Source organism: Pagrus pagrus, assembly GCF_965226575.1.
Source record: "Pagrus pagrus genome assembly, chromosome: 18".
Taxonomy (NCBI): domain Eukaryota; kingdom Metazoa; phylum Chordata; class Actinopteri; order Spariformes; family Sparidae; genus Pagrus; species Pagrus pagrus.
The window spans coordinates 27,249,156-27,273,030 of record NC_140202.1 but is presented as its reverse complement, the minus strand read 5'-3'; the positions used below and the strand labels follow the sequence as shown (position 1 = coordinate 27,273,030).

Below are 23,875 nucleotides of genomic sequence, written 5' to 3'. Positions count from 1 at the left end.
TTAAAAGTGTAGTCAGATATGTTTTAAACAAGTTCTGAATAAAATGTGTTGAGTCTGAAGCGGAACTAAAAGCCTCCGCACTTCCCCTGTCGGAGCTTAACAGCGTGACACCCAGCAGAAGTAAACAGCAGCAGCTAGTAGCATTAGCTGCCTGTGTGTGATGAACGAAGTGGAAGACGGTACTGAGTCACAGCGCAGCTCGTTATTGAATTAGTAATTAAAGAACAATGACTTCAGTTGAGACTTTGAGAGAGTTTGTCAACGAGCGACTAACTGCTGCTGCTGAAGAAATATTCCGAGTTTTTAAAACAACTATCGTCCAGTACGAGGAAGAGATCGACCGGCAGCGCGTCATGCTGGATATCTGCTGGAAACCCCAAGTAAAGTTACACAGGATAGGTGAGGAGAAGTTTCTTATTTTAATAACACTAATGTTCAGAGCCCTGGAGTGGCCATAGAGGGGGAGATGTGCATCGCAGCCACGTTTCACTACATGGAGCGAACATACGAGTGTTTCCCTCGTTTGGTTGATTCCACTCCGGGACTCCGGAGGTTCTGAGTGCCCGCTGCACGGCTGGGCTCCGTTCTATAGGAGACCGCAGCGAAACTCCACTCAAAAAATGCTGATTTTACACACAAAACGTTCAGAAAACTGTGAGGAGCACTAAAACTCAACAGAAAGAGGTGTGTCTCATTGAACCTATTTTGAAGACATGTCGGCATTGATTTTGAGTCAGTTGGTCAGTTGAAACTATTGGGAAAAATACAGATTTTACATTCAAAATATTAATAACAAGGAAAATGATGTTTTTTGCCAAATGCTACAAACACTGGAACCAAGGTATAAAATACAGAGCAGAATATATTTCACAGAAGAAGATATTCCAGCTCTTTTTGAATAGACAAGAGGAAAGGTGGAGGATCGCTCCAGTCTGCAGAGAGAATTGTGCTCACCTGCGATGGATGGACTTCACGGGCCACAGAGTCCTACGTGAAGCAAGGACTGTACATTTTATTGATTACGAGTGGGAAACACACTCCTACATAAGACAAACAAGAGCGATGCAGGAGATTCATACCGGTGCTAATCACCACTCAGAGAAGTGCACTCACCTCTGAGCATGCTGTTCAGTTGCTGTTCCTGAAGAACATGCATATTTGAGGATGAATTTAAATGTGCTCAGGTTTACATAATACAAGTTACTACAAATAAAGGTTGATTGGTTGATTAAATAATCTCTGCCTTTTGTTCTCTGTCCCTCCAGAGCTCCCACAGCAACATGTCTGTAAGGAGGAGGAGGTTCTCGCTGACCAGCAGGTCTGTAACCAGGAGAGGAACTCCAGTCTGGACCAAGAGGACCCAGAGCCTCCAGAGATTAAAGAGGAACAGGAGGAACTCTGCACCAGTTGGGAGGGAGAGCAGCTTGTACTGAAGGTTGAGACGGATACCGTCATGTTGACTCCAACTTATGAGGAAAGTGACCACAGTGAAGCAGAACCAAAAAGTGACCACCAGCTCCTCTCCAACAACTCTCATGTAGCTGAGAGCCAAGATCAGAAAGGAGGAAAACATGGAGATTCAGGATCAGCTGGAGATGGAGAGCCAAAACAAAAGAAAAGACATCATGGAAGCAAAAGTCACAGTGATAATGCAAAAAACTCTACCTCATCAGACATTCACCATCACACTCACCCAGGTAAAAAGTCTTTCATATGTGACACATGTGGAAAGGCTTTTAAGATTAAGCCCCTGTTGAATGCACACCTAAAAACCCACACAGGTGAGAAGCCTCATTCTTGCCAAACATGTGGAAAAGCTTTCAGCCGAAGTGCTCACTTAAGAGTCCACATGAGAATCCACACAGGTGAGAAGCCGTATACATGCGAAACATGTGGAAAAGCTTTCAGCCTAAATTCATCCTTAAAAATCCACATGAGAACCCACACAGGTGAGAAGCCTTATTCTTGCCAAGTATGTGGAAAAGCTTTCAGCCGAAGTACTCAGTTAAGTGTCCACATGAGAACCCACACAGATGAGAGACCGTATACATGCGAAACATGTGGAAAGGCTTTCAGACTAAATTCAGCCTTAACAGTACACATGAGAATCCACACTGGTGAGAAGCCGTATACTTGCCAAGTATGTGGGAAGGCTTTCAGCCGAGGTCCATCCTTAACAGTCCACATGAGAACCCACACAGGTGAGAGACCGTATTCTTGCAAAACATGCGGGAAGACTTATGGGGACAACACTGCCTTCAAAAATCACATGAGAACCCACACAGGTGAGAAGCCTTATTCTTGCAAAACATGTGGGAAAGCTTTCAATACTCGTATTGAATTGAAGCTGCACATGAGAACCCACACAGGTGAGAAGCCGTATACTTGCGAAACATGTGGAAAAGCTTTCAGCCAAAGTGCAAACTTTACAGTCCACATGAGAACCCACACAGGTGAGAAGCCTTTTACCTGTAAAATTTGTGGGATGGATTTCGGGGTTCGTGCTCACTTAACAGTTCACATGAGAACCCACACAGGTGAGACACCATATTCTTGCTAAACACGTGGGAAGACTTTCAAGGACAGCAGTGACATAACATGTCAAAGGAGAACTCACACAGATGAGAAGCCATATACTTGCAAATCATGTGGCGAAGTGTAGTGTAATATAACCATATAACCATAAGTAAGTAGTTAGTGGTTAATGACAACTGGTAACAAGTGCCGAGATGTTAAAGAATCTAATCAAAATGTGAATGAATCATAAATGAATGGTTAAAACATGTATTGCTCTGCACTAGTTGATTGAACATGCAACCATTGATCGAATTGATGATTAAACTACTGAATTGTGTTAACTTGGAGTGAAATATAACCACAAATGTAAGAGTGAAATCATGTAACTAAATATATACCACACTTTTATTATTATCTTTAAAAGAAATGCAGTCAGTAGGGCAGGGGAACACATCAAGGAGGAGACAGAGTTAAAAAAACGTCTCACGGCTGCAGCACAGTGGAGGAGCGTTCAAGGCCGCGAAGTGGCAGCGCTGTAGATGAGATGTGCAGGGGAAGTCCAGGATACCAGCTGCAAAGGGACTTCAAAGCGTATGCCCAGTGAGGAGGTTGTCTTGACCGATGTTGGCATGGGTGGGTACATGCTTAGCCTCGCGCAGGGAAATACCAGAGTCAGCTAAATTTGATACATAGAGGATAGAGTAAGGATTGGATAAACTGTGGTGTCCAACCCCCATCTGAGTGAGTATAAGGAATGTATTTTGTGTTGAGAATTTGGGTCTTTTTTGATGAGCTTTTGTCTGTGAGATCTCATGTTTTGATTGTCGACAATTGAACATTCCTGCACTCAGCTTTGGAGGACTCCTGGAGATTATTTCCTTTTTATTGGGGACTTTTTGAAATTATGAAAAAACTTTTTTAACAATCAAAAAATCAGAAATTGAGACACAACTGAGGCTTTCAACTGAAGTGCAAACTTAGTCCACATGAGAACTCACACAGGTGAGAAGCCATCATTTTGCGAGACCTGGAGGAAAAGTTTCTCTGATCAGTCTGCTTTGAAGAGACATTTGAGGACATGTACAGGCGAGTAGCTTTGTATTTGCAAAATATGTTGGAGGTGATTCAGTTCTAGTGTTTCATGCATAGTTGAAAAATCCTCAGAGGCTCAATATACACAGGAGAAATGATGAGCTGAAAGCTGAATGTGTACAATTTCCCTTTGAGACGATGTCACAATATGTTTATGTGTCAATATCTTCATGCTGATTTGCCCATATTTGTGAAAATGATGATTAAAAAGTCGAATTAACTGGTCTCATGTGTCCCACTTATTATCGCTCCTCGTGTGACTCTTTTCTCCAAACATTTATATGTTAAATACTTGTAGTTTTTCCAGTAGCTTCCATGCAAGTAGCCAAAAAGTAAGCTGTTAGTTTAAAGTAGCAGTTTAGAAAAGAGTGGCACATTTCTTTGTGGAATTAAGCAGAGTAGATCTACACCTCAATACAAGGAGTACAACAAACATAGTGTAAACACAGTGTGTAAAAACAGTATAAAAGTGGTGTTAAATAAAGTTAATTAAATTAATACAAATAAATGTAAGAAATGGAAAATGAAAGGAGTTTGCTTCACAACTGTACGACATTTTTTGTCCCAATTACTTATTGACGTTTAAAAGTGTAGTCAGATATGTTTTAAACAAGTTCTGAATAAAACGTGTCGAGTCTGAAGCGGAACTAAAAGCCTCCGCACTTCCCCTGTCGGAGCTTAACAGCGTGACACCCAGCAGAAGTAAACAGCAGCAGCTAGTAGCATTAGCTGCCTGTGTGTGATGAACGAGGTGGAAGACGGTACTGAGTCACAGCGCAGCTCGTTATTGAATTAGTAATTAAAGAACAATGAGTTCAGTTGAGACTTTGAGAGAGTTTGTCAACGAGCGACTAACTGCTGCTGCTGAAGAAATATTCCGAGTTTTTAAAACAACTATCGTCCAGTACGAGGAAGAGATCGACCGGCAGCGCGTCATGCTGGATATCTGCTGGAAACCCCAAGTAAAGTTACACAGGATAGGTGAGGAGAAGTTTCTTATTTTAATAACACTAATGTTCAGAGCCCTGGAGTGGCCATAGAGGGGGAGATATGCATCGCAGCCACGTTTCACTACATGGAGCGAACATACGAGTGTTTCCCTCGTTTGGTTGATTCCACTCCGGGACTCCGGAGGTTCTGAGTGCCCGCTGCACGGCTGGGCTCCGTTCTATAGGAGACCGCAGCGAAACTCCACTCAAAAAATGCTGATTTTACACACAAAATGTTCAGAAAACTACGAGGAGCACTAAAACTCAACAGAAAGAGGTGTGTCTCATTGAACCTATTATGAAGACATGTCGGCATTGATTTTGAGTCAGTTGGTCAGTTGAAACTATTGGGAAAAATATAGATTTTACATTCAAAATATTAATAACAAGGAAAATGATGTTTTTTGCCAAATGCTACAAACACTGGAACCAAGTCATAAAATACAGAGCAGAATATATTTCACAGAAGAAGATATTCCAGCTCTTTATGATGAGACGAGAGGAAAGGTGGAGGATCGCTCCAGTCTGCAGAGAGAATTGTGCTCACCTGCGATGGATGGACTTCACGGCCACAGAGTCCTACGTGAAGCAAGGACTGTACATTTTATTGATAACCAGCGAAAAACACACTCCTACATGCTACAAACAAGAGGGATGCAGGAGACTCATACCGGTGCTAATCACCACTCAGAGAAGTGCACTCACCTCTGAGCATGCTGTTCAGTTGCTGTTCCTGAAGAAGAACATGCATATTTGAGGATGAATTGAAATGTGCTCAGGTTTACATAATACAAGTTACTACAAATAAAGGTTGATTGGTTGGTTAAATAATTTCTGCCTTTTGTTCTCTGTCCCTCCAGAGCTCCCACAGCAACATGTCTTTAAGGAGGAGGAGGTTCTGGCTGACCAGCAGGTCTGTAACCAGGAGAGGAACTCCAGTCTGGACCAAGAGGACCCAGAGCCTCCAGAGATTAAAGAGGAACAGGAGGGACTCTGCACCAGTCGGGAGGGAGAGCAGCTTGTACTGAAGGTTGAGACGGATACCGTCATGTTGACTCCAACATATGAGGAAAGTGACCACAGTGAAGCAGAACCAAAAAGTGACCACCAGCTCCTCTCTAACAACTCTCATGTGGCTGAGAGCCAAGATCAGAAAGGAGGAAAACATGCAGATTCAGGATCAGCTGGAGATGGAGAGCCAAAACAACAGAAAAGACATCACGGAAGCAAAAGTCACAGTGATAATGCAAAAAACTCTACCTCATCAGACATTCACCATCACACTCACCCAGGTAAAAAGTCTTTCAAATGTGACACATGTGGAAAGGCTTTTAAGTTCAAGTCCCAATTGAATATACACCTAAGAACCCACACAGGTGAGAAGCCTTATTCTTGCAAAACATGTGGGAAAGCTTTCACTCAAAATGCTGACTTAACAGTCCACATGAGAATCCACACAAGTGAGAAAGTGTTTTCTTGCAAAACATGTGGAAAAGCTTTCAAGACTACTAGCGACTTGAATCAGCACATGAGAACCCACACTGGTGAGAAGCCTTATTCTTGCAAAACATGTGGAAAAGCTTTCAGCCAAAGTGCTCACTTAACAGTCCACATGAGAACCCACACAGGTGAGAAGCCTTATTCTTGCAAAACATGTGGGAAAGCTTTCACTCAAAATGCTGACTTAACAGTCCACATGAGAACCCACACAGGTGAGAAACCGTATTCTTGCAAAACATGTGGGAAGACTTTCAGAGACAGAACTGCCATAAAAAATCACATGAGAATCCACACTGGTGAGAAGCCGTATACTTGCAAAACATGTGGAAAAGCTTTCAAGACTTGTCTTCCATTGAATCGGCACATGAGAATCCACACTGGTGAGAAGCCGTATACTTGCAAAACATGTGGAAAAGCTTTCAGTCAAAGTGCAAACTTAAAAGTCCACATGAGAACCCACACAGGTGAGAAGCCATATTCTTGCACAACATGTGGGAAGACTTTCAGCCTAAATTCATCCTTAACAGTCCACATGAGAACCCACACAGGTGAGAAACCGTATTCTTGCAAAATATGTGGAAAAACTTTCAAGGACAACCGTGTCATGAAAAATCACGTGAGAACACACACAGGTGAGAAGCCTTTTCCCTGTAAAATTTGTGGGATGGCTTTCGGGGTTCGTGCTCATTTAACATTTCACATGAGAACCCACACAGGTGAGAGGCCTTTTACCTGTAAAATTTGCGGGATGGCTTTCGGGGTTCGTGCTCATTTAACAGTTCACATGAGAATCCACACTGGTGAGAAGCCGTATACTTGCAAAACATGTGGGAAAGCTTTCATGACTTGTGTTGAATTGAATCGGCACATGAGAACCCACACAGGTGAGAAACCGTATTCTTGCAAAACATGTGGGAACGCTTTCAAGCGAAGTTTTCACTTAACAGTCCACATGAGAACCCACACAGGTGAGAAGCCTTATTCTTGCAAAACATGTGGAAAAGCTTTCAGCCAAAGTACAAACTTAACAGTTCACATGAGAACGCACACAGGTGAGACACCATATTATTGCAAAACGTGGGAAGACTTTCAAGGACAGCAGTGACATAACATGTCAAAGAAGAACTCACACTGGTGCGAAGCCATATACTTGCATATCATGTGGCGAAGTGTAGTGTAATATAACCATATAACCATAAGCAAGTAGTTAGTGGTTAATGACAACTGGTAACAAGTACTGAGATGTTAAAGAATCTAATCAAAATGTGAATGAATCATAAATGAATGGTTAAAACATGTATTGCTCTGCACTAGTTGATTGAACATGCAACCATTGATCGAATTGATGATTAAACTACTGAATTGTGTTAACTTGGAGTGAAATATAACCACAAATGTAAGAGTGAAATCATGTAACTAAATATATACCACTGTAGGGAAACATGCCTAATGCTCTCATGTGGACCTTTGACCTGCTGAGGCCCTGTTGTTTTTTCATTATTAACACTTTCCATCTGTATGAGGACGTTATCAGGATGGAGACGCCGGGATGTCTCCCCGTGTCATCTCTTAGGAGGGAGAACAACACTCTCTCTCATAAAACCACCAGAGGGAATCAGTTTGAATTAATTTACGATGGTAACCCCCTGTACGAACTCTTTTTGACCTAACAAACAGGGACATTCCTTTCACACAGGTCAAACGAAGGAAACATATGAAGCTACTTCTCCTTTAAAACCTCAACCAAAGGAACCGGGATTGTTTGTGATAAAATTGTTTGTGATATAATGTCTTTCTAATTGTAATTAGGTAACACGTCTGATGGACCGATCGTGCTATCTGTCCCTCAAACGTGTTCTTCTTCTCCCTACTTTCCAATACACACACTAGAGAAAAGGACGGTGGAAAACCCCCTTTCTCTACCTCCTCTCTTTGAAGAGATTAACGACACATCTGGCTCAGTCTTATCTTTGGTACATTCCAAACAAATGGTCAGAGTTTCCTCTAGACTTCAGAAGCATTTCTAATTAACCATTAAATCAGAGTCTCACCTGTTTAATTCTTACAATTTGAAATCCAGTAAAATAAGCTCATCAAACTGAACCAATTCCTAAGTTTCTGTGATGAACATGGACTGAGATCCTGCTTAATGCTCACTGGTGTCTGGTGTTTGGTGGAGTCACAGTGCCATCTAGTGGTAAGTTATGGTTAACTGGATTAGACTGTCGGAGATCTTTTTAGTTTTCTAGCGTGTTTATAAACTACAATTTAAAAGTCTGTAAAATGTTTTTCTTCACAAGCCTTAAGCTAACACTAGAAGGAACATGTATAAGCGACCAGTTTCATCAGTCCTACGTTGTTTTCAAGTGTATTCTTATGTTCTGATCCAGTGTTGATTTCATTTAAGTGTTCAATGATTTTAATCAGATCATATTGTCTTATTGTTTCACAAAAGTCCATCTACTTTTGCCATGGTAAAGTTCTGAGAAAGGCTAAGCGCGATTTCGAAGCGTTAACTTGATAGTTGGAATTAATCAAGTTTAAAGGTGTGGAATTAAAACAACCACACTAGGAGTGTGGTTAGTACGCCCCTTTTGGTCCGCCTGCAAGCCGGGACTACTAAAGCCAAGGGACAGAACTCCCTCGCTCTCTCCTCTCCTCTCCTCTTTTCTCTTCTTTGCTAAATTTTTCAACACTTTACTTTGCTTCTTTTTGTAACAAGCTCCTAGGTATAAAAATCTCCGTACAATCGACCACGTGCGATAATCTTTAAGAGCTTTTATTTTGTTAGACGTTAATAGAAGTAAGTTCCGTCCTTATTATTTTTGTTAAGTATCACTATTTTATTCAGTGGAACAGAATTCAGTTTAATTATTCTTGTATTGAGAAATAACTGAGGAAGCGCCAGGCCAGCGTTATCCTTTCGTTATCCTCGTCAGGAAAGTTAAATATCAGTTGAATTAGAGTTAAAAGTCGCCACTCAGAGTGTGAAGATAAACAACAGTCTTTTTTAAGACTAAAACGCCAAGCAAAACGTGCAGTGTCACTGCCTGTTTCCACAAACCTAGGACCACGGTTTGCAACGACTTTGTGCCAAGCTGAAGTTACGCTGCCCTCTACGCTCACGAGCGGTACCATCCCGCTGGGCAGCGAACCGGACCATCCTCTGCTGAGCGCTGGACCAGCTGATCTCTCTCCGACACCTGGACGAGAGAGAGCCGCCTGCTGTGAAGTCGGATCGACCGCATCTTCCCTCCTTCGTCGGGACCCGCAGCTACCGCGAGCCAGCAATCCCTCAGACGAAATCCGGCAGAAAGATCGAAGCGAAAGGCTTCTCCACTCTTCAGACAAAGTAGGCTAAGCATCTTGCACACGTTTCACTAAACGTTCATGAGTTGGTGTTCTTTTAATTCCTAATTCATAATAATCTTTTCACAAGACAAGTCCGGTTAGGGTCTCGTTAGTATCAAAATTACTCTCGTAACATTTGAATGCTGCCCAGACTCACGACTTTACCATCGCTCATCCACCTTAAATAATCCTGTCACTTTAACCATATAGTCTTCACATTTCTGTTTGTTTTATTGTTGTCTGAATCATCATTTCATTTATCCACCTTGATTTATTTAGTAAATAAACATATTTAACCGTACGTCGTTGTCTGTGCTTACTTGCTTTGATGTGGAGAATCGAGGAAACTGTATAAAGAAGTCACTAATTCAGCTATGAGACTAACTAAATTGATTTAAATTGATACAAGTTAACCTTGTTTGGTCGGATTTGATTAATTACCTCCGGATTATTCAAATAGACAAAACATCGGAGGTGGTGCCCCATTAACGAGTGTTTTATTAATCTTCAGTGATTAATACATTGCCTTTAATACAGTGTATCTCCTACACCACACTTTTATTATTATCTTTGAAAGAAATGCAGTCAGTAGGGCAGGGGAACACATCAAGGAGGAGACAGAGTTAAAAAAACGTCTCACGGCTGCAGCACAGTGGAGGAGCGTTCAAGGCCGCGAAGTGGCAGCGCTGTAGAAGTGATGTGCAGGGGAAGTCCAGGATACCAGCTGCAAAGGGACTTCAAAGCGTATGCCCAGTGAGGAGGTTGTCTTGACCGATGTTGGCATGTGTGGGTACATGCTTAGCCTCGCGCAGGGAAATACCAGAGTCAGCTAAATTTGATACATAGAGGATAGAGTAAGGATTGGATAAACTGTGGTGTCCAACCCCCATCTGAGTGAGTATAAGGAATGTATTTTGTGTTGAGAATTTGGGTCTTTTTTGATGAGCTTTTGTCTGTGAGATCTCATGTTTTGATTGTCGACAATTGAACATTCCTGCACTCAGCTTTGGAGGACTCCTGGAGATTATTTCCTTTTTATTGGGGACTTTTTGAAATTATGAAAAAACTTTTTTAACAATCAAAAAATCAGAAATTGAGACACAACTGAGGCTTTCAACTGAAGTGCAAACTTAGTCCACATGAGAACTCACACAGGTGAGAAGCCATCATTTTGCGAGACCTGGAGGAAAAGTTTCTCTGATCAGTCTGCTTTGAAGAGACATTTGAGGACATGTACAGGCGAGTAGCTTTGTATTTGCAAAATATGTTGGAGGTGATTCAGTTCTAGTGTTTCATGCATAGTTGAAAAATCCTCAGAGGCTCAATATACACAGGAGAAATGATGAGCTGAAAGCTGAATGTGTACAATTTCCCTTTGAGACGATGTCACAATATGTTTATGTGTCAATATCTTCATGCTGATTTGCCCATATTTGTGAAAATGATGATTAAAAAGTCGAATTAACTGGTCTCATGTGTCCCACTTATTATCGCTCCTCGTGTGACTCTTTTCTCCAAACATTTATATGTTAAATACTTGTAGTTTTTCCAGTAGCTTCCATGCAAGTAACCAAAAAGTAAGCTGTTAGTTGAAAGTAGCAGTTTAGAAAAGAGTGGCACATTTCTTTGTGGAATTAAGCAGAGTAGATCTAAACCTTAATACAAGGAGTACAACAAACATAGTGTAAACACAGTGTGTAAAAACAGTATAAAAGTGGTGTAAAATATAGTTAATTAAATTAATACAAATAAATGTAAGAAATGGAAAATGAAAGGAGTTTGCTTCACAACTGTACGACATTTTTTGTCCCAATTACTTATTGACGTTTAAAAGTGTAGTCAGATATGTTTTAAACAAGTTCTGAATAAAACGTGTTGAGTCTGAAGCGGAACTAAAAGCCTCCGCACTTCCCCTGTCGGAGCTTAACAGCGTGACACCCAGCAGAAGTAAACAGCAGCAGCTAGTAGCATTAGCTGCCTGTGTGTGATGAACGAGGTGGAAGACGGTACTGAGTCACAGCGCAGCTCGTTATTGAATTAGTAATTAAAGAACAATGAGTTCAGTTGAGACTTTGAGAGAGTTTGTCAACGAGCGACTAACTGCTGCTGCTGAAGAAATATTCCGAGTTTTTAAAACAACTATCGTCCAGTACGAGGAAGAGATCGACCGGCAGCGCGTCATGCTGGATATCTGCTGGAAACCCCAAGTAAAGTTACACAGGATAGGTGAGGAGAAGTTTCTTATTTTAATAACGCTAATGTTCAGAGCCCTGGAGTGGCCATAGAGGGGAGATATGCATCGCAGCCACGTTTCACTACATGGAGCGAACATACGAGTGTTTCCCTCGTTTGGTTGATTCCACTCCGGGACTCCGGAGGTTCTGAGTGCCCGCTGCACGGCTGGGCTCCGTTCTATAGGAGACCGCAGCGAAACTCCACTCAAAAAATGCTGATTTTACACACAAAATGTTCAGAAAACTACGAGGAGCACTTAAACTCAACAGAAAGAGGTGTGTCTCATTGAACCTATTATGAAGACATGTCGGCATTGATATTGCGTCAGTGGGTCAGATGAGCTGGAAACTATTGGGAAAATGTAGATTTTATATTCAAAACATTCATATTGAGGAAAATTATGTTTTTTGTCAATTAGTATATACACTGGAACCAAGGTATGAAATACAGAGCAGAAAATATTTCACAGAAAAAGCTATTCCAGCTCTTTATGATGAGACGAGAGGAAAGGTGGAGGATCGCTCCAGTCTGCAGAGAGAATTGTGCTCACCTGCGATGGATGGACTTCACGGGCCACAGAGTCCTACGTGAAGCAAGGACTGTACATTTTATTGATAACGAGTGGGAAACACACTCCTACATGCTACAAACAAGAGGGATGCAGGAGACTCATACCGGTGCTAATCACCACTCAGAGAAGTGCACTCACCTCTGAGCATGCTGTTCAGTTGCTGTTCCTGAAGAAGAACGTGCATATTTCATTATGAATTGAAACGTGCTCAGGTTTACATAATACAAGTTACTACAAATAAAGTTTGATTGGTTGATTAAATGATCTCTGCCTTTTGTTCTCTGTCCCTCCAGAGCTCCCACAGCAACATGTCTGTAAGGGGGAGGAGGTTCTCGCTGACCAGCAGGTCTGTAACCAGAAGAGGAACTCCAGTCTGGACCAAGAGGACCCAGAGCCTCCAGAGATTAAAGAGGAACAGGAGGAACTCTGCACCAGTCGGGAGGGAGAGCAGCTTGTACTGAAGGTTGAGACGGATACCGTCATGTTGACTCCAACATATGAGGAAATTGACCACAGTGAAGCAGAACCAAAAAGTGACCACCAGCTCCTCTCTAACAACTCTCATGTAGCTGAGAGCCAAGATCAGAAAGGAGGAAAACATGGAGATTCAGGATCAGCTGGAGATGGAGAGCCAAAACAACAGAAAAGACATCACAGAAGCAAAAGTCACAGTGATAATGCAAAAAACTCTACCTCATCAGACATTCACCATCACACTCACCCAGGTAAACAGTCTTTAAAATGTGACACATGTGAAAAGGCTTTTAAGTTCAAGTCCCTATTGAATGCACACCTAAGAACCCACACAGGTGAGAAGCCTTATTCTTGCAAAACATGTGGGAAAGCTTTCACTCAAAATGCTGACTTAACAGTCCACATGAGAACCCACACAGGTGAGAATCCTCATTCTTGCAAAACATGTGGGAAAGCTTTCACTCAAAATGCTGACTTAACAGTCCACATGAGAACCCACACAGGTGAGAAGCCTCATTCTTGCAAAACATGTGGGAAAGCTTTCAACCGAAGTTCTCACTTAACAGTCCACATGCGAATCCACACAGGTGAGAAACCGTATTCTTGCAAAACATGTGGGAAGACTTTCAAGAGTCATGGTGAATTGAGACAGCACATGACAAACCACACTGGTGAGACGCCGTATACTTGCAAAACTTGTGGGAACGCTTTCAAGCGAAGTTTTCACTTAACAGTCCACATGAGAATCCACACAGGTGAGAAGCCTTTTACCTGTGAAATTTGTGGGAAGGCTTTTGGGCTTCGTGCTCACTTAACCCGTCACATGAGAACTCACACTGGTGAGAAGCCGTATACTTGCAAAACATGTGGGGAAGCTTTCAGCCAATGTGCTCACTTAAAAGTCCACATGAGAACCCACAACGGTGAGATGCCGTATACTTGCCAAACATGTGGGAAGACTTTCAGGCAAAACAGTAACTTAAAATGTCACATGAGAATCCACACAGGTGAGAAGCCATCATTTTGCAAGACCTGGGGGAAAAGTTTCTCTGATCAGTCTGCTTTGAAGAGACATTTGAGGACACGTACAGGCGAGTAGCTTTGTATTTGCGAAATATGTTGGAGGTGATTCAGTTCTAGTGTTTCATGCATAATTGCAGAACTGTAATTTGAAATTATATACCTGAAAAATCCTCAGAGGTTCAGTATACACAAGAGAAATGATGAGCTGAAAGCTGAATGTGTACAATTTCCACTTGAGAAGATGTCACAATATATGTGTCAATATCTTTATGCTGACTTTCCCATATTTGTGAAAATGATGATTAAAAAGTCAAGCTAATCTGTCTCATGTGTCCCACCTATTATCGCTCCTCGTGTCATGCTTTTCTACAAACATTTATATGTTAAATACTTGTAGTTTTCCCAGTTACGGAAGCGTATTGCATTCACTTGAGTAATTTTTTTTTGGTCTGTTTTTCAGAGTAATTTTTTTTTTGGTCTGTTTTTCAGAGTAATTTTTTTTTTGGTCTGTTTTTCGGAGTAATTTTTTTTCTGTTTTTCAGAGTAATTTTTTTCTGAGTTTAGAGAGCATTTGAAGCAATAGACGCATTCATTCCTTTATTGAAAGCTCGATAATGGAGACAAACATGACCGACTTGTTTAATTGAATCAAGTTTTACTTTGGTCTGGGTTTTAGACACTGGGAGATTGTCCTGTCTTTAAATCATATAGATGGTATTACCATTAGTTTGTCAACTTTATGCAGGCACCTGAGGATGGTGACAAGTCGCCATTCCGAACGTTCACTTTCATGTTTCGGAATGCCGGCCCTTTTTTGAAAAAAGATCGCCATTCCGAACCTGAAACCCTAACCTTAACCATAACCTGGTCGGAATGGCGGTCCGTCGGAATTGGGGTCGCCCCCCCTGAATGAGGACTTTTGCGGTTGTTCAGAAGGAAAACCCATTCAGATCTGCTAGAAATGTATAGACATATACATAGTACATAGTAATGTACATAGTACATTACTCCAGATCAGTTGGACAGATATGGCAGTTTGGAGGTTCTCGCGGGAGTTCGAAGTATCGCGATAATTCAGGGGAAAAAATTACCACGAAAAACAGAAAAAAATTACCACGAAAAACAGAAAAAAATTACCACGCAAAACAGAAAAAAATTACCACGCAAAACAGAAAATAAATTACTCTGAAAAACAGGAAAAATAATTAGTCAGAAAAACAGAAAAAAGAAACAAACCAAAAAAAAATTACTCAGAAAAACAGACCAAAAAAAAATTACTCAGAAAAACAGACCAAAAAATAAATTACTCAAGTGAATGCAATACGTACGGAAGCGTATTGCATTCACTTGAGTAGTTTATTTTTTGGTCTGTTTTTCTGAGTAATTTTTTTTTTTTTGGTCTGTTTTTCTGAGTAATTTTTTTTTGGTCTGTTTTTCTGAGTAATTTTTTTTTGGTTTGTTTCTTTTTTCTGTTTTTCTGACTAATTATTTTTCCTGTTTTTCAGAGTAATTTATTTTCTGTTTTTCGTGGTAATTTTTTTCTGTTTTTCGGAGTAATTTTTTTTCTGAATTATCGCGATACTTCGAACTCCCGCGAGAACCTCCAAACTGCCATATCTGTCCAACTGATTCTGGAGACACATTACTGCAGATCTGAATGGGCTTTCCTTCTGAACAACCGCAAAGCCCCATTCCGACCGGGTTACGGTTAAGGTTAGGGTTTCAGGTTCGGAGTGGCGATCTTTTTTCAAAAAAGGGCCGGCATTCCGAAACATGAAAGTGAACCTTCGGAGTGGCGACCTGTCGCCGTCCTCAGGTGCCTGCGTAAAGTTGACAAACTAATGGTAATACCATCTATATGACTTAAAGACAGGACTATCGCCCAGTGTCTTAAACCCAGATCAAAGTAAAACTTGATTCAATTAAACAAGTCGGTCATGTTTGTCTCCATTATCGAGCTTTCAATAAAGGAATGAATGCGTCTATTGTTTCAAATGCTCTCTAAACTCAGAAAAAAATTACTCTGAAAAACAGAAAAAAAAATTACTCCGAAAAACAGACCAAAAAAAAATTACCCCGAAAAACAGACCAAAAAAAAAATTACTCCGAAAAACAGACCAAAAAAAAATTACTCCGAAAAACAGAAATAATTACCCCGAAAAACAAACCAAAAAAAAAAATTACTCAAGTGAATGCAATACGCTTCCGTAAATACGCTTCCGTACCCAGTAGCTTCCATGCAAGTAACCAAAAAGTAAGCTGTTAGTTCAAAGTAGCAGTTTAGAAAAGAGTGGCACGTTTCTTTGTGGAATTAAGCAGAGTAGATCTACACCTTAATACAAGGAGTACAACAAACATAGCAGAGGTGGGGATTGTGGAGTCATCAAGTCATCTCCATGCCATGTATTTGTTCTGCTCAGTCACTGAACCAGGTGCATTCACTAATTAGCTCACCTTCCTGGCTGAAGAGCTGTGCTGATTGGACTCAGCTGGTTTAGTGCATGAACAGACCAAATACATGGCATGGAGATGACTCGACGACTCCACAATTCCCACCTCTGAAACATAGTGTAAACACACTGTGTAATAACAGTATAAAAGTTATGTTAAATAAAGTGAATTAAATTAATATAAATAAAGTTATGAAAGTATTTTGTCCAAATTATTTATTCAGGTTTAAAAGTGTAGTCAGATATGTTTTAAACAGGTTCTGAATGAAAATGTGTTGAGTCTGAAGCGGAACTAAAAGCCTCCGCACTTCCCCTGTCGGAGCTTAACAGCGTGACACCCAGCAGAAGTAAACAGCAGCAGCTAGTAGCATTAGCTGCCTGTGTGTGATGAACGAAGTGGAAGACGGTACTGAGTCACAGCGCAGCTCGTTATTGAATTAGTAATTAAAGAACAATGAGTTCAGTTGAGACTTTGAGAGAGTTTGTCAACGAGCGACTAACTGCTGCTGCTGAAGAAATATTCCGAGTTTTTAAAACAACTATCGTCCAGTACGAGGAAGAGATCGACCGGCAGCGCGTCATGCTGGATATCTGCTGGAAACCCCAAGTAAAGTTACACAGGATAGGTGAGGAGAAGTTTCTTATTTTAATAACACTAATGTTCAGAGCCCTGGAGTGGCCATAGAGGGGAGATATGCATCGCAGCCACGTTTCACTACATGGAGCGAACATACGAGTGTTTCCCTCGTTTGGTTCATTCCACTCCGGGACTCCGGAGGTTCTGAGTGCCCGCTGCACGGCTGGGCTCCGTTCTATAGGAGACCGCAGCGAAACTCCACTCAAAAAATGCTGATTTTACACACAAAATGTTCAGAAAACTACGAGGAGCACTAAAACTCAACAGAAAGAGGTGTGTCTCATTGAACCTATTATGAAGACATGTCGGCATTGATTTTGAGTCAGTTGGTCAGTTGAAACTATTGGGAAAAATATAGATTTTACATTCAAAATATTAATAACAAGGAAAATGATGTTTTTTGCCAAATGCTACAAACACTGGAACCAAGTCATAAAATACAGAGCAGAATATATTTCACAGAAGAAGATATTCCAGCTCTTTATGATGAGACAAGAGGAAAGGTGGAGGATCGCTCCAGTCTGCAGAGAGAATTGTGCTCACCTGCGATGGATGGACTTCACGGCCACAGAGTCCTACGTGAAGCAAGGACTGTACATTTTATTGATAACCAGCGAAAAACACACTCCTACATGCTACAAACAAGAGGGATGCAGGAGACTCATACCGGTGCTAATCACCACTCAGAGAAGTGCACTCACCTCTGAGCATGCTGTTCAGTTGCTGTTCCTGAAGAAGAACATGCATATTTGAGGATGAATTGAAATGTACTCAGGTTTACATAATACAAATTACTACAAATAAAGGTTGATTGGTTGATTAAATAATCTCTGCCTTTTGTTCTCTGTCCCTCCAGATCTCCCACAGCAACATGTCAGTAAGGAGGAGGAGGTTCTCGCTGACCAGCAGGTCTGTAACCAGGAGAGGAACTCCAGTCTGGACCAAGAGGACCCAGAGCCTCCAGAGATTAAAGAGGAACAGGAGGAACTCTGCACCAGTCGGGAGGGAGAGCTGCTTGTACTGAAGGTTGAGACAGATACCGTCATGTTGACTCCAACTCATGAGGAAAGTGACCACAGTGAAGCAGAACCAAAAAGTGACCACCAGCTCCTCTCTAACAACTCTCATGTAGCTGAGAGCCAAGATCAGAAAGGAGGAAAACATGGGGATTCAGGATCAGCTGGAGATGGAGAGCCAAAACAACAGAAAAGACATCACGGAAGCAAAAGTCACAGTGATAATGCAAAAAACTCTACCTCATCAGACATTCACCATAACACTCACCCAGGTAAACAGTCTTTCAAATGTGACACATGTGGAAAGGCTTTTAAGTTTAAGTCCTAATTGAATATACACCTAAGAACCCACACAGGTGAAAAGCCGTATACTTGCAAAACCTTTAAATTACTTATTGACGTTTAAAAGTGTAGTCAGATATGTTTTAAACAAGTTCTGAATAAAACGTGTTGAGTCTGAAGCGGAACTAAAAGCCTCCGCACTTCCCCTGTCGGAGCTTAACAGCGTGACACCCAGCAGAAGTAAACAGCAGCAGCTAGTAGCATTAGCTGCCTGTGTGTGATGAACGAAGTGGAAGACGGTACTGAGTCACAGCGCAGCTCGTTATTGAATTAGTAATTAAAGAACAATGAGTTCAGTTGAGACTTTGAGAGAGTTTGTCAACGAGCGACTAACTGCTGCTGCTGAAGAAATATTCCGAGTTTTTAAAACAACTATCGTCCAGTACGAGGAAGAGATCGACCGGCAGCGCGTCATGCTGGATATCTGCTGGAAACCCCAAGTAAAGTTACACAGGATAGGTGAGGAGAAGTTTCTTATTTTAATAACGCTAATGTTCAGAGCCCTGGAGTGGCCATAGAGGGGGAGATATGCATCGCAGCCACGTTTCACCACATGGAGCGAACATACGAGTGTTTCCCTCGTTTGGTTCATTCCACTCCGGGACTCCGGAGGTTCTGAGTGCCCGCTGCACGGCTGGGCTCCGTTCTATAGAAGACCGCAGCGAAACTCCACTCAAAAAATGCTGATTTTACACACAAAATGTTCAGAAAACTACGAGGAGCACTTAAACTCAACAGAAAGAGGTGTGTCTCATTAAACCTATTATGAAGACATGTCGGCATTGATTTTGAGTCAGTGGGTCAGATGAGCTGGAAACTATTCGGAGAAATTTAGATTTTACATTCAAAATATTAATAACAAGGAAAATGATGTTTTTTTGCCAAATGCTACAAACACTGGAACCAAGGTATAAAATACAGAGCAGAATATATTTCACAGAAGAAGCTATTCCAGCTCTTTATGAATAGACAAGAGGAAAGGTGGAGGATCGCTCCAGTCTGCAGAGAGAATTGTGCTCACCTGTGATGGATGGACTTCACGGGCCACAGAGTCCTACGTGAAGCAAGGACTGTACATTTTATTGATAACGAGTGGGAAACACACTCCTACATAAGACAAACAAGAGGGATGCAGGAGACTCATCCCGGTGCTAATCACCACTCAGAGAAGTGCACTCACCTCTGAGCATGCTGTTCAGTTGCTGTTCCTGAAGAACATGCATATTTGAGGATGAATTGAAATGTGCTCAGGTTTACATAATACAAGTTACTACAAATAAAGGTTGATTGGTTGATTAAATAATCTCTGCCTTTTGTTCTCTGTCCCTCCAGAGCTCCCACAGCAACATGTCTGTAAGGAGGAGGAGGTTCTCGCTGACCAGCAGGTCTGTAACCAGGAGAGGAACTCCAGTCTGGACCAAGAGGACCCAGAGCCTCCAGAGATTAAAGAGGAACAGGAGGAACTCTGCACCAGTCGGGAGGGAGAGCAGCTTGTACTGAAGGTTGAGACGGATACCGTCATGTTGACTCCAACTCATGAGGAAAGTGACCACAGTGAAGCAGAACCAAAAAGTGACCACCAGCTCCTCTCTAACAACTCTCATGTAGCTGAGAGCCAAGATCAGAAAGGAGGAAAACATGGAGATTCAGGATCAGCTGGAGATGGAGAGCCAAAACAAAAGAAAAGACATCACGGAAGCAAAAGTCACAGTGATAATGCAAAAAACTCTACCTCATCAGACATTCACCATCACACTCACCCAGGTAAAAAGTCTTTCATATGTGACACATGTGGAAAGGCTTTTAAGATTAAGCCCCTATTGAATGCACACCTAAAAACCCACACAGGTGAGAAGCCTCATTCTTGCCAAGTATGTGGAAAAGCTTTCAGCCGAAGTACTCACTTAAGAGTCCACATGAGAACCCACACAGGTGAGAGACCGTATACTTGCGAAACATGTGGAAAAGCTTTCAGACTAAATTCAGCCTTAACAGTACACATTAGAAGCCACACTGGTGAGAAGCCGTATACTTGCGAAACATGTGGAAAAGCTTTCAGCCAAAGTGCAAACTTAACAGTCCACATGAGAACCCACACAGGTGAGAAGCCTTTTACCTGTGAAATTTGTGGGATGGATTTCGGGGTTCGTGCTCACTTAACAGTTCACATGAGAACCCACACAGGTGAGACACCATATTCTTGCAAAACATGTGGGAAGACTTTCAAGGACAGCAGTGCCATAACATGTCAAAGGAGAACTCACACTGGTGCGAAGCCATATACTTGCATATCATGTGGCGAAGTGTAGTGTAATATAACCATATAACCATAAGTAAGTAGTTAGTGGTTAATGACAACTGGTAACAAGTACTGAGATGTTAAAGAATCTAATCAAAATGTAAATGAATCATAAATGAATGGTTAAAACATGTATTTCTCTGCACTAGTTGATTGAACATGCAACCATTGATCGAATTGATGATTAAACTACTGAATTGTGTTAACTTGGAGTGAAATATAACCACAAATGTAAGAGTGAAATCATGTAACTAAATATATACCACACTTTTATTATTATCTTTAAAAGAAATGCAGTCAGTAGGGCAGGGGAACACATCAAGGAGGAGACTGAGAGTTAAAAAAACGTCTCACGGCTGCAGCACAGTGGAGGAGCGTTCAAGGCCGCGAAGTGGCAGCGCTGTAGATGAGATGTGCAGGGGAAGTCCAGGATACCAGCTGCAAAGGGACTTCAAACCGTATGCCCAGTGAGGAGGTTGTCTTGACCAATGTTGGCATGGGTGGGTACATGGTTAGCCTCGCGCAGGTGATTCAGTTCTAGTGTTTCATGAATAGTTGAAAAATCCTCAGAGGCTCAATATACACAGGAGAAATGATGAGTTGAAAGCTGAATGTGTACAATTTCCCTTTGAGACGATGTCACAATATGTTTGTGTCAATATCTTCATGCTGATTTGCCCATATTTGTGAAAATAATGATTAAAAAGTCGAGTTAATCGGTGTCATGTGTCCCACTTATTATCGCTCCTCGTGTCACTCTTTTCTCCAAACATTTATATGTGAAATACTTGTAGTTTTTCCAGTAGCTTCCATGTAAGTAACCAAAAAGTAAGCTGTTAGTTTAAAGTAGCAGTTTAGAAAAGAGTGGCACATTTCTTTTTGGAATTAAGCAGAGTAGATCTACACCTTAATACAAGGAGTACAACAAACATAGTGTAAACACAGTGTGTAAAAACAGTATAAAAGTGGTGTAAAATATAGTTAATTAAATTAATACAAATAAATGTAAGAAATGGAAAATGAAAGGAGTTTGCTTCACAACTGTACGACATTTTTTGTCCCAATTACTTATTGACGTTTAAAAGTGTAGTCAGATATGTTTTAAACAAGTTCTGAATAAAACGTGTTGAGTCTGAAGCGGAACTAAAAGCCTCCGCACTTCCCCTGTCGGAGCTTAACAGCGTGACACCCAGCAGAAGTAAACAGCAGCAGCTAGTAGCATTAGCTGCCTGTGTGTAATGAACGAAGTGGAAGACGGTACTGAGTCACAGCGCAGCTCGTTATTGAATTAGTAATTAAAGAACAATGAGTTCAGTTGAGACTTTGAGAGAGTTTGTCAACGAGCGACTAACTGCTGCTGCTGAAGAAATATTCCGAGTTTTTAAAACAACTATCGTCCAGTACGAGGAAGAGATCGACCGGCAGCGCGTCATGCTGGATATCTGCTGGAAACCCCAAGTAAAGTTACACAGGATAGGTGAGGAGAAGTTTCTTATTTTAATAACACTAATGTTCAGAGCCCTGGAGTGGCCATAGAGGGGGAGATATGCATCGCAGCCACGTTTCACCACATGGAGCGAACATACGAGTGTTTCCCTCGTTTGGTTGATTCCACTCCGGGACTCCGGAGGTTCTGAGTGCCCGCTGCACGGCTGGGCTCCGTTCTATAGGAGACCGCAGCGAAACTCCACTCAAAAAATGCTGATTTTACACACAAAACGTTCAGAAAACTACGAGGAGCACTTAAACTCAACAGAAAGAGGTGTGTCTCATTGAACCTATTATGAAGACATGTCGGCATTGATATTGCGTCAGTGGGTCAGATGAGCTGGAAACTATTGGGAAAATGTAGATTTTATATTCAAAACATTCATATTGAGGAAAATTATGTTTTTTGTCAATTAGTATATACACTGGAACCAAGGTATGAAATACAGAGCAGAAAATATTTCACAGAAAAAGCTATTCCAGCTCTTTATGATGAGACGAGAGGAAAGGTGGAGGATCGCTCCAGTCTGCAGAGAGAATTGTGCTCACCTGCGATGGATGGACTTCATGGGCCACAGAGTCCTACGTGAAGCAAGGACTGTACATTTTATTGACAACGAGTGGGAAACACACTCCTACATGCTACAAACAAGAGGGATGCAGGAGACTCATCCCGGTGCTAATCACCACTCAGAGAAGTGCACTCACCTCTGAGCATGCTGTTCAGTTGCTGTTCCTGAAGAAGAACATGCATATTTGAGGATGAATTGAAATGTGCTCAGGTTTACATAATACAAGTTACTACAAATAAAGGTTGATTGGTTGATTAAATAATCTCTGCCTTTTGTTCTCTGTCCCTCCAGAGCTCCCACAGCAACATGTCTGTAAGGAGGAGGAGGTTCTCGCTGACCAGCAGGTCTGTAACCAGGAGAGGAACTCCAGTCTGGACCAAGAGGACCCAGAGCCTCCAGAGATTAAAGAGGAACAGGAGGAACTCTGCACCAGTCGGGAGGGAGAGCTGCTTGTACTGAAGGTTGAGACAGATACCGTCATGTTGACTCCAACTCATGAGGAAAGTGACCACAGTGAAGCAGAACCAAAAAGTGACCACCAGCTCCTCTCTAACAACTCTCATGTAGCTGAGAGCCAAGATCAGAAAGGAGGAAAACATGGAGATTCAGGATCAGCTGGAGATGGAGAGCCAAAACAAAAGAAAAGACATCACAGAAGCAAAAGTCACAGTGATAATGCAACAAACTCTACCTCATCAGACATTCACCATCACACTCACCCAGGTAAAAAGTCTTTCAAATGTGACACATGTGGAAAGGCTTTTAAGTTCAAGTACCCATTGAATATACACCTAAGAACCCACACAGGTGAGAAACTGTATTCTTGCAAAACATGTGGGAAAGCTTTCAACCGAAGTTCTCACTTAACAGTCCACATGAGAACCCACACAGGTGAGAAACCGTATTCTTGCAAAACATGTGGGAAAGCTTTCACTCGAAATGTTGACTTAACACACCACATGAGAACCCACACAGGTGAGAAACCGTATTCTTGCAAAACATGTGGGAAAGCTTTCACTCGAAATGTTGACTTAACACACCACATGAGAATCCACACAGGTGAGAAACCGTATTCTTGCAAAACATGTGGGAAGACTTTCACTCGAAGTACTCACTTAACAGTCCACATGAGAACCCACACAGGTGAGAAACCGTATTCTTGCAAAACATGTGGGAAAGCTTTCAACCGAAGTTCTCACTTAACAGTCCACATGAGAACCCACACAGGTGAGAAACCGTATTCTTGCAAAACATGTGGAAAGACTTTCAAGCAAAACATTAAATTAAAAGGTCACATGAGAATCCACACTGGTGAGAAG

General features: G+C 41.6%; 4 protein-coding genes across 4 annotated transcripts; all 4 read left to right on the top strand.

The window, feature by feature from the left end:
• Window positions 1–801: 801 nt before the first annotated feature.
• On the top strand, window positions 802–3,829 carry LOC311274097 (uncharacterized protein; the record flags this gene model as incomplete). Its single annotated transcript, XM_084381513.1, has 2 exons — window positions 802–841; window positions 1,266–3,829. The coding sequence occupies 2 exons, from the start codon at window positions 802–804 to the stop codon at window positions 2,558–2,560; spliced, it is 1,335 nt and encodes a 444-aa protein (XP_084237639.1). The 3' UTR covers window positions 2,561–3,829.
• Window positions 3,830–4,418: 589 nt separating this feature from the next.
• Window positions 4,419–5,978, top strand: LOC311274096 (uncharacterized protein; the record flags this gene model as incomplete). The annotated part of the gene is made up of 3 exons (XM_084381512.1): window positions 4,419–4,590; window positions 5,459–5,648; window positions 5,975–5,978. The coding sequence occupies 3 exons, from the start codon at window positions 4,419–4,421 to the stop codon at window positions 5,976–5,978; spliced, it is 366 nt and encodes a 121-aa protein (XP_084237638.1).
• LOC311273647 (uncharacterized protein) lies at window positions 5,931–7,469 on the top strand. Its single transcript, XM_084380783.1, has one exon. The coding sequence runs from the start codon at window positions 6,043–6,045 to the stop codon at window positions 7,201–7,203; it is 1,161 nt and encodes a 386-aa protein (XP_084236909.1). The 5' UTR covers window positions 5,931–6,042; the 3' UTR covers window positions 7,204–7,469.
• Window positions 7,470–21,801: 14,332 nt separating this feature from the next.
• On the top strand, window positions 21,802–23,091 carry LOC311274095 (uncharacterized protein; the record flags this gene model as incomplete). The annotated part of the gene is made up of 3 exons (XM_084381511.1): window positions 21,802–21,973; window positions 22,848–23,037; window positions 23,079–23,091. 3 exons carry the CDS (start codon window positions 21,802–21,804, stop codon window positions 23,089–23,091), a joined length of 375 nt encoding a protein of 124 aa, XP_084237637.1.
• Between the last annotated feature and the right edge of the window lie 784 nt (window positions 23,092–23,875).